The sequence below is a fragment of the Phytophthora cinnamomi genome (assembly GCF_018691715.1).
Source record: "Phytophthora cinnamomi strain GKB4 chromosome Unknown Contig21, whole genome shotgun sequence".
In the NCBI taxonomy this organism is placed as follows: domain Eukaryota; phylum Oomycota; class Peronosporomycetes; order Peronosporales; family Peronosporaceae; genus Phytophthora; species Phytophthora cinnamomi.
The window spans coordinates 322,590-338,076 of record NW_027150954.1 but is presented as its reverse complement, the minus strand read 5'-3'; the positions used below and the strand labels follow the sequence as shown (position 1 = coordinate 338,076).

Genomic DNA, 15,487 nt, shown 5'->3' with positions numbered 1-15,487 from the left:
TCAGGATGAAGTCGCTGATGACGTCGTCCTCCTCGAAGAAGTCGTAGAGGTGGGCCAACTCAGTGGCCCCCAGACTATCCATCTGGACTAATGCCTCCAGACGCCGAAGCCATCTTGCCTGCCGTCGTTGTGTCTCTCGGTTGCCGGAATCCCGACAACCCGGACGGTGGTGTCTGGAGCCTCCCCTGGCGCGATGTCAAACGCCGCAGGCTGACTAGGCGTGGAGCCCTGGTCGGACGAAAGCTGATCCTGCGCTTGGAGAACCTTCCCTTGCTCTGTGTCGAGCGTTTGAAGGCTCTTGGGGACCGCGGCACCTGACCCTTGTGGCTGATTTGCCGGGCTCGAGGCTTTTCTGCTGGGTGGAGGCGTGGGCGCCTTGTTCTTGGACCCGGAGTCCGGAGTCCCCCCTTTCGGGGCGGGCGGCTGCCACTTCGTCTCCTCCTCCTCCTCGCTCTCGCCGCACGAGCTACGAGGGGCGCTCGGAGGAGGTCCCTCGCCTACGCCTGGTGTGGCGGAGCCAGCCCCGTCCGGGGCGCTGCTCGCGGCGCTCGCTGCAAGTGCGACCACCATCGTCTTGTTTGGCTGATGGGAAATCGCGATTTGGCTGCGTTTCGACGAGAAGTTTCCGATTGATGTTTTGCGACACGATTAGCTGACGCGACATGGGACAAAGAAAGGAGGCCACTTCCGCGAGCTGGGCTACCTTGCCGCCCTCCGGACCACTCCGACGTTTGGACATTTTCGTCCCCCTTGCTATGCGTGGTCTCATCGCAACCTATCAGTTCGGTAGTAAATTCCTCTATGAGAGATTGGGATGAGAGGGCGGTTGACACGAAGCAGCTCCAGAAAATTTGCCCAAGTCTCTGCTCAGTGACCCGGCCAGCGACAGGCCCGTAAGACATGCGACGGAAGAGCACAAGAGAAGAGCGAAGACACCAGCGAGAACGAAGGCTCAAGCAAGTCCAGACAGAGAGCTAAAGAAGATTGCTCAAGATCGTCCAGACTCCCGCCATAGTGAAGTCAAGTCAAACTCCAGACTCACTGGTCTCCGGACCCCGTACGCAGGATTCCAGACACCAGGCTCCGGACGAAGATCTTCGATGGGCGACCGGTCGCGCCCTGTCCCAGCCTGATTTGTACCCAGAAAGACCTTCCAAGTTTCAAGTATACTCCGACCAAGATGTTAACGACCGACCAAGACGACCGACCATGATATGTTATGCACCGACCAGATTCCTGCCCTATCCATGACCTGCTCGACGCGCGACGTGATTACGCCACGCCCCGACTATAGTGAAACCAAGATAAAAGAGCTGATTCCAAAGAGAACAGTAGATACAGAAGCCTAAGAAAAGATAATCAGAGAGTTCAATTTGCCAAGAAGGGCGCAAGTGCTTCCCCGTCCCCAGGGACGAGGTGTGCTGTCAACTAAGCGAGAGGAACAAGCCTCGACCGGAGGGATTAACCCTGCCGGCGGCCCTAAGCTACAAGACCTGCGTTTGGACGCGTCGTGACCGCGAATACCGCCGTGGAACTCTCCCAAAGGCTAAGACCAAGTTAGGCGGTGATCGGGCGACGCGCGCTCCGAAGTGACCTGTCCTATTTCATATTCCAGTTGTTGGTCCTTCGGAGGTCCCATTTCACATTAACTGCGTTTCTAGGAGGTTGTGTGTAGTCACCCCTGGATCCGATCGATTGACTACTGTGTGATAGGATTGTATATTGTCTGACCGGAGGTTGTTCTCCTTTTGGAGTTGAACGTTTGGAAAGTCTTCCGCCTGGAGCTAATTATCTCCTTGCGGGAGCTGGTGCGCGTGAGTGAAGGGTGCTTTCGGACTCGACCGGTGGACCGGAAGAAACTCCAGTAGACCGGTGTACGAGCCCCCCGCTCAAGGGCCCCCCAAAGAATAAGTAGCGGCTGTATATTTGTATATTTGCATATTAACTCTCTGATTTTGAAGGTTTGGCTGGAAGGATCTGCTTGTGATCTCAACCCCAGTCGTGGAGACCTACGTTTGAAGCAACGTAAGCGCTCTACACCCAAGACCTTATCATTGTGAAGACAACTCACCAGGTGAAGTTCGTTCTATCGAAGATAAACGACACCTACAGGGATTCACAAGGTCACACGCCACCTCCGTTTGGAGCACCTAGTGCTGCTCTCGGAGTCTGCCCCCATTGGGAAATCCGTAAGGAGGAGTAATTCTCCGGACGGGCGGCCCCGTGGCATCGTGCTATACACCTGAGCGGCAAAAGGCGCTCACCCGCCTCACCACAATTCGCCAACCTGAAGCAGGAGCTAGCGAACCAGAAGGCTCCGGCCGCGGCGGTCTCGCAGACCGCCTCGAATATCCAGGTCGACTTGGGACCCGGATGAAGCAGTTGCTCCAGCGCATCCGCGCGCTGGAGGAGAGGCTGCTCGTTGCCGAGTCCAAGGCTTCGGGTCAGCCGAGCTTAGTGGCTCGTGCTGCAGGTACGGCTTCAGCCGCCCGACGTAAAAGTTCGGATGGAGGGGTTTCCCTCCCCAACACGACACATGGGAACCACGGAATTTCCTGATGGAAGGCGTTCCGGACATGGTGAAGGAATACGAAGCCTAACACGCACTACCTGCAAGAAGGTAGTGCGAGCGCTGTGGTAATCTACAACGCCCGACGGCTCGCGTGCTGGATAATTAGCACGGAGATCATCGAAGCTTTCAGGTATACACATAGTATACCTGTTGAGGTCGCGGTTGCTAATACGCACTGCCACCTGGACGAACAGTGCGCACGGTGCACAGATACCAGCCTTGACCGCAACAGCATGGAGTTGCTAATACTTGCTTCGCTTCGAGAAGGACTCGAAGTGCTTTGGCGCTTACTTAACCGGATCAGGGTAAACAACATGGATTCGTTTAGAGATGTCGACGCACAGACGCGGTCGACATCGAAAAATCGCGCACAGACACTGTGTTATCTGTCCCCGTGGCAGCGGCGCACCTCGCGCTGCCGCGCATGGTACTCAGCAACAGAGAGCTTACCCTCTGTTGCAATGGCGGTCTTCAGCTTAGTCGTGCACATTGCGGATGAGCTCGGATCTCCCCAACACAAACAATTGACAAGCAGTCAATATTAATTGATGTGTCGAGACCGACACGTCTAAGAACTTAGCACGGAGCTCTTTGAGACTTTCGGGCACACGGAACGACGTGTACCCGTTCAGGTCGCGGTCGCTCAAGCGGACCGCGCCTGGGAAGCACTTCGCGCACTGAAAGCCCTCGGGCACAGCGCACGGCACATTAGCCTCCTCCCCAGCAACGTGGAGTTGCTCCAACTTTCCACGCTTCGAGTACGTCTCGAAGCGATCACGCGTTTGCTTAACCCGATCGCGGTAAGCACTCGGCTTCTTGTTGAAGTTCTCAACAAATGCGTTCCAACTTTGACAAAGTGCCTGCCACTCAGGCACTTTGCTGCGAGAAGATGACTTCTTGCTTTGAAACCATCGGAGCTCATGGAAGAGTCCGATGTAATAATCGCGCTTTTGATGCGTTTCCGCATCAAAGTGCAGCTGGGCAGCCACGGCGTCATCTTTGATGGCGCTGCATACGTATAGCGGCACCTCATTCGGAGGTACCGAGTTCCCATACCGGTCCGTAATCTCGGACGCGGACGGCATCCACGGATCGCGCGCTGCAGGCGCAGCGCGCGGGGAAGTGAGAGCCCCAGCAGAAGCGAGTGGGGGATCCCTCTCAGTTCGATTCGTCCCCCTCACGCGGGCGGACATTCCAAGCGTGGGGGTCGAGCGACTCACTCGACACTGAGTCCTTGCGCTTTGAGGACGAGTCCTTCTCGTCTTCCATGTCTTCATCGTCGTCGTCGAAGTCGACGACGTCGCCATACTTCGGCGTCTGGCGCTCGTAGTACTCATCGATGGAGAGATTACTCTCCACCGCCTTCGAGTCCATCTTCTCTTGGGGTGCGCTCATCATTGAATGAGCGCGGGTTTCTTCTCCAAACGCGGAGAATTGACGAATGGTCTATTCAGAGATTGACGTGCGGGGACCCCGCGCGTCTAACCTTAGGGGGGGGATGTAACGGGGTTACACGTACAAGTGGCTGCAAGCCACTTGTGAATTTAACAGATAGGTTATCTGTTAAAAGTTTTAGATACTTCCTCACCTTGGTGTAAGACACACCAATGGATACATTGAAGTGGGCCACCACAATGAGTGGCCCACACATACCCCAAGATCCTATTGGTAGAAAGCAGCATCTTTCTACCAATTAGAGACGTGCATATTAGTGGGGCTCTGACAGCCAGCCGCTGCCAATCCCTTTCATATATGATAAACAGTTTTAGCAGATTGAGGAGGAAGATCAATTTACAAACAATACAGTTCTCATTTTACCTTAAACTACCTATTTGGTGTTTTATTTGACTTATATTATACTTGTGGACTCAAGTATAATTAATTCAAATTATTAATAAACTCCTACGCTTCCTCATACACGTAGCGCGACGTGTAAGCTAAAGTAGTGATTCAAAGTAGGCCCACTACATCTTCCCTCAAAGCGGTAAACCTTCAGCCTCAACGGTTTCGGTTACACCGGCTTCGGCGCGTCTGCGGAAGCCTGCAGCCCCTGAACATGGGCGATGAGCCCTTGCTCGTAGGTGCCGAACGCGCTGATGCGCTCGACCTGGTCAGCCGGCGTCGCTGCCGCTAAGCTGCGCAGAGCATCTTTTCCAAAGATGCCTGCCATCTTCCGAACGGACTCGAACTGCGAGCTGTTCAAGTGAGGAAAGTCACTTCTATCCATCTTGACTCACTCGTTGAGACCACAGACGATTCAGGTAGTCCAATCTACCGCGTAGGTGTAGGATTGACTACAAGTGCGACCAGTGTGACGGGGCCACATGAGCACCTTGCATAGAGGAAGTGTGCGAACGAGAGTATACAAACTCTCAGTGAACGGCAGTTCACGTGTCCCTGGTCTAAGGGGACGGATTGATCAGAAGTACGGTAGACCTAAGACTGAGTGTATTTATAGGTTAGTACAGATTCAGCCTGCATACAAATCCGAAGTTCCCTATAGTTTATCCTATATAAAATGCATAGGGCACTACTCAGGGGAGTGACCTTTGTGTAGCCATCCCTGAATAGTGCCAGGGTCACTATTCCATGTATCCCCGTTACAGAATTTGAGGAAACGGACGCCACCATTGGCTCCGCAGCGTAAATTTGCATCTAAACAGCCAATAAAAAAATCGATTTTCAGTCTGGGACAAAAGATAATTTTTCCTCAACATTGTAGCTCAGTCAGATCTTGGTTCTAAAAGACGTGCGGGAGCTCAATAGAAAGAGGAGACACTCTTCTTTCCAATAGTGTGCTTAAATCGCGATTCGTACTTAGGTTCATTAGTTTTCTTTGGTTTGATGTTGTCTCAAAAGAGATATGTTGACATAGCGCTCCGAAGTTCCACCGCAATCACCTTGCATGTGCCACTTGTGTACGCTTGATATCGCCCTGAAGCAGGCAACTGCAATAGCCGCTCGATGGCTCTGAAAATGTACCCGTCACTTCACACCAGACACCACCAACGCCGCACCCCTTCTAGATCTCATCACTTTCGGATTTGACGCGCCTCGGGCAAACGTGTCGACGCGATGGCTGCAGAGGACGTCGATGCGCATATATTGTATGGTACAGGAGGGTGGGTCCACCAGCACGTAGTCGAAGAAGTGATGGAACTTGCTCGGCAGGTTGGCGGGCTCGTTGTAGTCGTAGAACACAAAGTGGCCGCTGTACTTCTCGTCGAAGCGGCGGTCGTACTCGAACGATGGGCGAGTCGCTCTCCTCCTGTATTAATAGGCGTCCAATTGGTAGATGATTATGCTCAAATCTCAATTAATAATCTGTACCGGTATCAGGGCGCGTGTAACTCACCAGGTGCGTCCAGGGCGCATCGACCAAACTCGTGAATGGCTTGTACGACCACCTGTTCTTTCTGATCCCGCGTTGCACAACTGCTATTCTTCGGACTCTCCGATAAATAAAGCCCCCTTGCTCGTGACGTTTTGCACACGGGTGTCTTTAATAGTTCGTTAGTGATCGTGACAACAATGTTGGCCACAGCGCACTTCGTGAGCGAGCAGATGGGGCTGTATTTTTATCGAAATGGTGCGGCATAAGGCAAGGGTTGCTGCTCTTGGAGGCAAATTTCGCCTTTGGTAAAGTCTAGGGCTGAATGCACGGGTTTGCTATTCTATGTTCTGAACTAAGCATTACTCGGTGAAAAACTCCTACTGTACCTACCAATTGTTAGTGTAGTCCAGACTAATTAGTTCGCAAAACCTGCAGCGCAACGGTTAAAGTTGTGTGTATGGGTCAGTCGGTACAGTATTACATTACGGAGAACGGACATGCCTAAGCGAAAGTTATGATTACAGTACACTTGCTTCTTCGTCGGCACAACAAGTTGAGGCGGGGCCAACTTCTGCAGAAACACTTGTTGCCAGCATCAATTTAGAGTAATCAATAAACTGTAGGTTTTATACACGTATATCCGATACAGTATCGGTACACCATACAATGCATGCACAATACATGTACTAGTACATTGTATACATGTACGTTCCATGGTATACATACATGTACGTGCTCCACAACAACACACCGTCGCTGCCGTCTTTCTTCGAATAGTCTGGCTACACTCCTTAACGTCGTGAAACCAACAGTGTGGATACCTACATGTAATGTCGGCTTGTGATACGTGTAAGTTGCTGAGTTTTGCAGCAGCCTCGACGAGCCGGTACTGTGACTGTGGTACAGTGCGTTTGGTCGAGTTGAACGGGACTACGAGGTTTCCATGCTACAAGTCCATGCAGCTAGAACAGCATGTTGGTACCATCTGGTACGTACAGTTGCGTGGACAAGTGAAGCGGATCGTCTCAGACTCTTCAAGCCGGTCATGCTACAGTACCAAATCCATAAAATCGAGCATCAGTGGTCGTACGACCACCCAACATCGGTAATATCGACCACGTTGATGATTTTAGATAATAACTTCGATGTGCATGGATTCCGGGCGGTTCTTAGCCCTCATTTTCAATTCTGCCTCAAGTGAAGTACATCAAGACAGCAACTTTTCTACTGTAACACAGGCGTTAATCATGAAGTTCATCTCCGCGGCATTTGCGACCATTGCCTTGGTTGCGGCTACTGTTAACGGCTCGCCCATGATGCGTCAAGTAGTTGAGGGCTCCAAGCATGTCCAGCAGCAAACACAACAACAACAACAACAACAACAACAGCAGCAGCAACTGGATGGGCAGCAGCAGGACGAACAGCAGCAGCAGGAACAACCACAACAGCAAAGCACAAGCACTGGGGGCAGTAGCACGTGCAACCTGACTGGTATCTACAAGAAGGGCACTGATATTTCGTCCTGCAGCACTGTCACCGTCGGGCCCCTAACTGTTCCTGCCGGAGTGACGCTGGATCTAAGCGGTGCCAAGACCGGAGCTACCATTCAGTTCACGGGGACAACCACCTTCGGAACACTGAAGTGGAATGGGCCGCTTGTGACGCTTAGTGGATCGAGCCTTACGGTGAAGGGCAACGGCAAGCTGGATGGCCAAGGCGCTTGGTACTGGAAACAGGGCCAGTCGATCACTCGCCCGGTCTTCTTCCAAGTGCACAATGTCCACCACTCAACGTTATCCGGTTTCACTATCTTGAACACGCCATACCGCACGTTCAGCATTGTCGACTCAGAGTACACGACACTCAGTGGCCTCACGCTGGACGCTAGGGCTGGCAACGGTATTGCCACGAACACGGACGGTTTCGACCTCAGCTGCAATGACCACATTACCATCACGGGCAACACGATCTACAACCAGGACGACTGTCTCGCCATGCAGTCTAGCACCAACACGTTCTTCACCAACAACTACTGCTACAAAAGTCATGGTATCTCGATCGGATCGCTTGGTGGTAAATCGGTTGACAAGACGACTACGGTTCAGGGCCTTACTGCCCAGGGCAACCACATGATTGACTGTACCAACGGTCTCCGCATCAAGACTATTATCGGTCTCCAGGGACTCGTCAGTGATGTAAAGTTCCTGGACAACACTCTGTCGAACGTCTTGAACGCAATCGTCGTGCATTCGGACTACAGTAAGTCCCTGGGTCGCTACACTGGTGCAGCCACCAGCCAGGCGCAGATTACGGGCGTGACGGTGTCTGGCCTCAAGGGCACTGCCACAAACTTGTATGACATTGTGGTGAACTCGAAGGTGGTTTCTGAGTTGACCTTCTCGGGCATTCAAGTAGCTGCGACAGCCAAGGGCACGCTTAGTGGCTTGCCTAACAGTATTGCTGTTTAAAAACACCACGACATTTGCGTTTCCGCCACGTAGGGTGCAACCCAGCGGTCAACGAAAGACCGACGAGTACGAACAAATTTGATGTTAGCGAAATACACGGAGGACCCTCCCTACCTCCAACATGTTGTCCCATGCTTTCAGTAGTGTACTACAATGGCAGCTCCTATCAAACTAACCTTGTGGTCTTCGTTTTACTGTTATCCAGATCGACGTTCTACAGGATCGTGGAAGCAGAATACAAGATTTTCGCTACATACGGCCCCGCGAGATAATATAAATCAAGCAACGCTATTCCACGAACACAATGCTTGCTCGACAATGACACGAGGCAATTCATTTTCTGTTATTCACAGTAACCAATAAGCTCATGGAGTCGACACGTTTTCCAGCACTACTAATTTGCCGTGGTCGCGAAGATGCAAAGCTGAATTCAACAAACCACACGAGTGATGAGTCAACGAATGCTGAGAACGACAGCATCCCCAGCGTTGTCATACAGAGCGACTTGAACAAATGAACAAAAAATCAGAGGTCGTCGTTGACAGACTCGACTCGGCCGCAACTTCTTGATGCAATCAGGGGTAGATGCAGTTGGTAAGGTAGACTTTTTAGCGGGTCACCGAGAGGTCTGGTCTCGTTTCAGGTCACCTCACAACTTGAGACCGAAGGTGAGACCAGACCCAAACAAGACCTGAAATGCAAACAACTGGAAAAAATGAAAAGGTTCGAATTACTTAATATGAACTAGTAAGTAAATACTCTGGGTTGTGTATCTTATAAAGTCGCAGCTACTCTGTTCGACGCTCGAGTACTACGTCTCGTGGTCGTATTGGAACGCTGTTGGGTTCGGCGAGTACGACGTGTTTGATAACTGCGTTCCGTTCGAGTTGGTGCTTCAGTGGCAGCGCTGACTGCCCGACGGAAGAGCATTGACTGGAGTTGGTAAACGAATTTCATAACGGGCTGGGGTAGTTGCTCTTCTTTGGGATATATCCGTAAGTAGCTGAACGTATCTACGAGATAGCATATCTATCACTCCGACGAAGGCAGGCAAGTTAGTATGCGGAGATGTTATGGACGCATTCAATTCACGATTGAAGCGCTCGAGAGGGTTATTGATTCGTGGCACTATCGACAAGTCCATACCATGCACGTTCCACAGGTCGACTGGAAATCGTCTAACCCATGTGCGTCGGAAATAGTTCCAGAACGTTGTCCACTTACTGTCTGAGTAGTCTAAATTTCGGGCTAAGCATTCTTGGCGGATCTTTCGAGTCACAAAAGCAATTCCGTGCGGGACGACATGTTCTGGGCTTATAACTGTTAGCATATCAAGCATTCCAGTTTCCATTGCTAAATCGATGACGTTGTTGCTCAATCTTAGTTTGATCATACGTCTGCAAATAGCCTGTTTGAAGTGAGACATGCATCCAACGATACGGGCAGTCGGGAATTGGGCTCCGATAGAATTAATTAGCGCCTGTTCAAAGTCGCAAACGACACGACTTGGCCTTAGGCGTTGCTCCGTTGAATCTGCTACTAGCAGAAACGTTTTGCGATAAGGTATTGCCGACATTCCAGTAGCTAGGATGTACATCACCGGAACAAAACACGACTAGCAGGATCGTCGACCATTACAACAAGACATTGGCGAAATGGTCGTGGAACCGACCGGAAAGTTCCATCCACAAAGATAGAGGCGTTCGGGTACAACAACAACTCCAGAAGTCGAGGGTGTGCCCATGCAATAAGTCCATGTAGAGTGTTGCCTTCGTAATAACCATTCTGAAAACGTCCGCGGTAACCGCATCATCGCGGTATGTGTGATAAACGGGGTTGGAAAAGATTGAGGACAATAGGTTGAATTCAATCTTCCCTTTGCATCCGGTCCGACGATAGATGCTGCAACGGTAGGTAATCTTCTTGGAGGAAACTCGTGCGTGTGTGTACTGAAAACTATTCCTGATAATAGCAGTTCCATACCGGTCATGCTGTGTATGAGATTCGTTTAGTTGATGAGTGTAGTAGGTCTAACTTGACTCACTACTTTAGCTTACACGTTGCGCAACGTGTATGAGGAAGCGTAAGTACTTAGTAATTACTTAGGTTAATTATATTTGAATACACAAATATAAGTTAACTTAGACAAGACTCCAAGTAGCTAGTTTAAGGTAAAAATGAGAACTGTGTTGTTTGTAAATTGATCTTCCTCTAAAATCTGCTAAAAACTGTTTATCATCTATGAAAGGGTTGGCAGCGGCTGGCTGTCAGAGCCCCGCTAATACGCATGTCTCTGATTGGTAGAAAGATGCTGCTTTCTACCAATAGGATCTTTTGGGTATGTGTGGACCACTCATTGTGGTGGTCCACTTCAATGTATCCATTGGTGTGTCTTACACCAAGGCGAGGAAGTATCCAAAACTTTTAACAGATATCCTATCTATTAAAATCACAAGTGGCTTATCGCTACTTGTGCGTGTAACCCCGTTACACCATCCCCCCCTTAAGGTTAGACGCGCGGGGTCTCCGCACGTCAATCTTTGGAATTGACTATTCGTCAATTCTCCGCGTTTGGAGAAGAAACCCGCGCTCATTCAACGATGAGCGCGCCTCAAGAAAAGAAGACTCCGAAGTCGGTGGAGAGTCGTCTCTCCATCGATGACTACTTCGAGCGCCAGAAGGCGAAGTATGGCGACGTCGTCGACTTCGACGACGACGATGAAGACATGGAGGGCGAGGAGGACTCGCCCTCAAAGCGTAAAGACTGAGTGTCGAGCGAATCGCTCGACCCTCACGCCAAGATCGTTCGTCCGCGTGAAGGGGACGAATCGGACGCTTCGAGTTCGAAGCGTTCGCGTACTGAGAGTGATACCCCACTCGCTTCCGCTGGGGCTCTCAGTACTCCGCGTGCTGCTGCTGCAGCGCGTGATGTCAAAGCTCAAGGCTCTCCGCGCGCTGCAGGCGGAGCGCGCGATCCATGGATGCCGTCCGCGTCCGAGATCGCGGACCGGTATGGGAACTCGGTACCTCCGAATGAGGTGCCGCTGTACGTATGCAGCGCCATCAAAGATGACGCTGTGGCTGCCGAGCTGCACTTTGATGCGGAAACGCATCAAAGACGCGATTACTACATCGGACTCTTTCATGAGCTCCGATGGTTTCAAAGCAAGAAGACCTCTTCTCGCAGCAAAGTGCCCGAATGGCAGGCACTTTGTCAAAGTTGGAACGCCTTTGTTGAGAACTTCAACAAGAGGCCGAGTGCTTACCGTGATCGGATTAAGCAAGCGCGTGATCGCTTCGAGACGTACTCGAAGCGTGGAAAGTTGGAGCAACTTCATGTTGCTGCTGAGGAGGCAAATGTGCCGTGCGCTGTGCCCGAGGGCTTTCAGTGCACGAAGTGCTTCCCAGGCGCGGTCCGCTTGAGCGACCGCGACCTGAACGGGTACACGTCGTTCCGTGTGCCCGAGAGTCTCAAAGAGCTCCGTGCTAAGTTCTTAGCACGTGAGGGTTCGGGCGCTAGCGATGATCGCAGCGCTCGTGTTACTTCCGCTGCGCCAGCGCGTACTGCTCTTCGTACGCCCTCACCATTTCCGGAACGTCCTCCAGCAAGACGTTCCGCGGCTCCCATGTATCTCGATGGGGAGGAAATCCTCTCCAACGAATACGAAAACGAGCCCCTTGAGGGTTTGTTTTCGGGATACTATGGCCAACAATCCGCTCAACAATCCAGCGGGTTGAGCCGCGGGCGTCACGGATCGGCGGTGGCGGGGGTGGGAACACGCCCCGGGTATGATCAGCCCGGGGCTGATCAGTATGCGCCTCTCCACGACCGGGTGACCGTCGTGGAGCGTCTGCAGGGCGCTGAGTTCGCCGCCCTGAAACAGGAGCTGGCGAACCAGAAGGCCCAAGTCGCGGCGGTCTCGTAGACCGCCTCGAATATCCAGGTCGAGCTGGGGGCCCAGATGAAGGGGTTACTCCAGCGCGCGGACGCGCTGGAGGAGAGGCTGCTCGTCGCCGAGGCCAAGTCCTCCGCTTCTGCCTCGGCTCCTGCCGAGGCTTCGGGTCAGCCGAGCTAGATGGCTCGTGCCGCAGGTATGGCTTCAGCCGTCCGACGTAAAAGGTCGGATGGAGGCGCATGCCAGACGGTATGTCTAGCGTGTATGCGTTGCCGTGCCGTGCCAACACAGCGAACGGCCCGATGAAGCGCGGAGCAAGCTTGCTTGCTCCGAAATCCGAAACTGCATGTCTAGGCAGGTTTTGTGTAGCTAACAAAACTAATGAACCAACTTTAAATTCATTTGTGTTGCCTCTGCCCGCATTGTCTGCGTTCAGCTTCTGTTGATCAACAGAAGCTGCTATTGTGTCTTGGACAAACCGAATCACGGCTTGTCTTTTGGTGATGAAACTGATTGCATCCGAGCTGAAGTCATTCAGCTCGCTCTCCGCTAGAGGCCCGGCCTCTGCGTGGTTCTTTGCGGTGTCTGCGCCCTGCGCAGACCCGTGGTCGTTGGCCATGTTGTTGGGGGAGTCTGCGCCCTGCGCAGACTCATGTGGTTTGTCCATTGTTGCAGCTGACACTGTGCAAGTGTCAGCGGTTTTCTGCGGCTGCTGTATTGCAGTCGTAGATCCTCCCCCACTTAAAGTGGGAGCCATCACTCCGAGTAAACTCGGTAGACGTGGATGCCGCATGGCATTCACGTAGAACGGTGTATGCCCGGTCGAGGCATGCACTGAGTTATTGATGGCAAACTCTGCCATCGGTAAGCACTCGCTCCAGTATTGGAACGAGTGAGCGTAGCTCTTCAGAATGTCGACGAGCACGCGGTTCACGCGCTCGGTTTGACCGTCCGTCTGCGGATGATCCGCAGTCGACATGGAAAGCTGGCTCCCAAGAAGTGTAAACACTTCTTGCCACGGGTGCGCTGTGAAGCGCGGGTCTCTGTCCGACACGATGTCGGTCGGCATGCCATGGTGTTTGAACACCATGTCGACGAACAGACGGGCCGTCTGCTTCGCGGTCACCTCTGCTGGCACCGCAGCAAGATGTACCATCTTGCTGAAACGGTCTACAAAGACCACAACACCGGTGTTCCCTCCGCTATCCGGGGGAAGACCAAAGATGAAGTCCAAAGACATGGACTTCCAACACTCCGACGGAGTCGGTAGTGATGGCAGTGGAGCCTGCGCGAATGGCGCAGGCTTTACGCGTTGGCATACCTCGCAAGCACGGATGTACTTGCGCACCCACTTATACTGGTGGTGCCAGTAGAAGTCGCGCGTGAGAAGGACGTAAGTCTTCTCACGTCCGAGATGTCCCGCAGTCGGGGCATCGTGATACTCGTACATGATCCTGAGTCGCAGGTCATGGTCATTTGGCACGACAACGCGATCCGCGTTGTCGTCGACTGCGTTGTAAAGTAGCAGTCCTTCGTGCACACGAAAGCGGTGTGCACGCGCTCGAAGGTGCTTGGGCAGCTTCTGACGGGACTTGTCAGAAGGCGCTGTGCCATAGGCCAGCAAGAGCTTCGCGTCCGCGTCGTACGCGTACGCGGCCTTCACATCATCCAACAGAGATGATGTGGGTTTGCTCGATCGCATGGCGTCAATGGCATTGACGTCAACAGCTTCTGCATAGTCCGGCCGACGTGATAACGCGTCGGCCACCACGTTCAATCTTCCGGGTTTGTATTCGACCCGGAAGTTATACTCCGCAAAGAATGAGAGCCATCTCGCCATTCTTTGTGAAATGTGGCGACTTCACTGCGGTGCGCAGTGAAGCATGGTCGGTGTAGACCACAAATGGTCTACTCCCAAGCAAGTACACTCGGAACTTTGCGAGTGCATACTTCATGGCAAGGAGTTCCTTGTCATGCACCGGATAGTTGCGCTCAGCTGGCTTCAGCTGACGCGATTGGTAGTAGACGACACGATCACGGCCCTCGTGATCGTGCTGCATTAAGGCGCATCCGATCGCGAAATCGGATGCGTCACACACTACGTGAAATGGGCGATCTTGGTCAGCCACTGCCAAGATCGGCGCCTCAGTCAAGCCCCGCTTGACTGCATCGAATGCCTTTTGGCAATCGGGTGTCCAATTCCACACAGCTTCTTTCTTAAGAAGCTGTGACAGCGGGCGGATCTTGCCCGCATAGTCCTCCACGTACTTGCACAAGTACGTGGCCAAGCCAAGGAACTGCCTCAGTTCCTTGACACTTGAAGGCGTTGGCCATTCATTGATCACTCTGACCTTTTCTGGGTCAGGGCGGACACCATTCTTCCCTACGAGACACCCGAGGACGGGTATCTCGCTCGCCCCGAAGATACACTTCTTCAGGTTCGCGTAGAGCTTATGCTTTCGCATAAGCTCAAGTAGCTGCCGGAGATGCACCCTGTGCATCTCTACGTCGGTCTTCCCGTCCACAGCCCGGCTGTGGATGAATACATCATCGAAGTAGCTCGGTGCGAAATCGCGCACCAAGCGCAACAAGTGCGTCACGCACCTGTTGAAGGTCGCAGGGGCGTTCTTAAGCCCCTGTGGCATTACTAGCCATTCCCAGAGCATGCCGCTTGGCGTGCTCACTGCCGTGAGAGGGATATCGCTCTCACGCATTAGGATTTGATAAAATCCATCTCGCAAGTCGAGAGCACTGTAAACGGTGCTCCCGGCCATCGAATCGATGATAACATCTTTTCGTGGTATCGGCGTCTGCGCCGGTACCGTCGCATCGTTCAGCTTGTTGTAGGCATGAACGATGCGCCATCCGCCCTGTGGCTTCTTGACACAGAACGCCGGAGCACTGTGCGGGGACTTTGATTCCCGCACTTGTCCTGCTTTACGACGACTTTCAAAGAAGTCGTCGATCGCTTTCACTTGCTCTCGCGGCAGTGGCCACTGCCGCGTGACACAGTACTTCGTGCCCGGCACGAGATCAATCTCGTGCTGAATGCCCTTATCCTGCGGAAGCTCCGCAGGAATCTATTCCGGGAGTACGTCTTTGTACTCCCTCAACAATTTGTAATAGGGACTCGACTTCAGCGAGTCCCAACCTTGTTCCTCGAAGCGCTCTCGCTTCGTCTTCGCACTGAGAGTGTCTTCACTCTCAGTGGTACTTC

At 52.6% G+C, this 15,487-nt stretch overlaps 2 protein-coding genes across 2 annotated transcripts; one reads left to right on the top strand and one right to left on the bottom strand.

Annotated features, from left to right (window-relative positions):
* Nucleotides 1–4,583: 4,583 nt before the first annotated feature.
* IUM83_03503 (Gag protein) lies at nucleotides 4,584–4,799 on the bottom strand (the record flags this gene model as incomplete). Its single annotated transcript, XM_067927508.1, has 1 exon — nucleotides 4,584–4,799. One exon carries the CDS (start codon nucleotides 4,797–4,799, stop codon nucleotides 4,584–4,586), a length of 216 nt encoding a protein of 71 aa, XP_067795343.1.
* A 2,591-nt stretch (nucleotides 4,800–7,390) lies between these two features.
* Nucleotides 7,391–8,374, top strand: IUM83_03502 (putative polygalacturonase; the record flags this gene model as incomplete). Its single annotated transcript, XM_067927507.1, has 1 exon — nucleotides 7,391–8,374. The coding sequence occupies one exon, from the start codon at nucleotides 7,391–7,393 to the stop codon at nucleotides 8,372–8,374; it is 984 nt and encodes a 327-aa protein (XP_067795342.1).
* Between the last annotated feature and the right edge of the window lie 7,113 nt (nucleotides 8,375–15,487).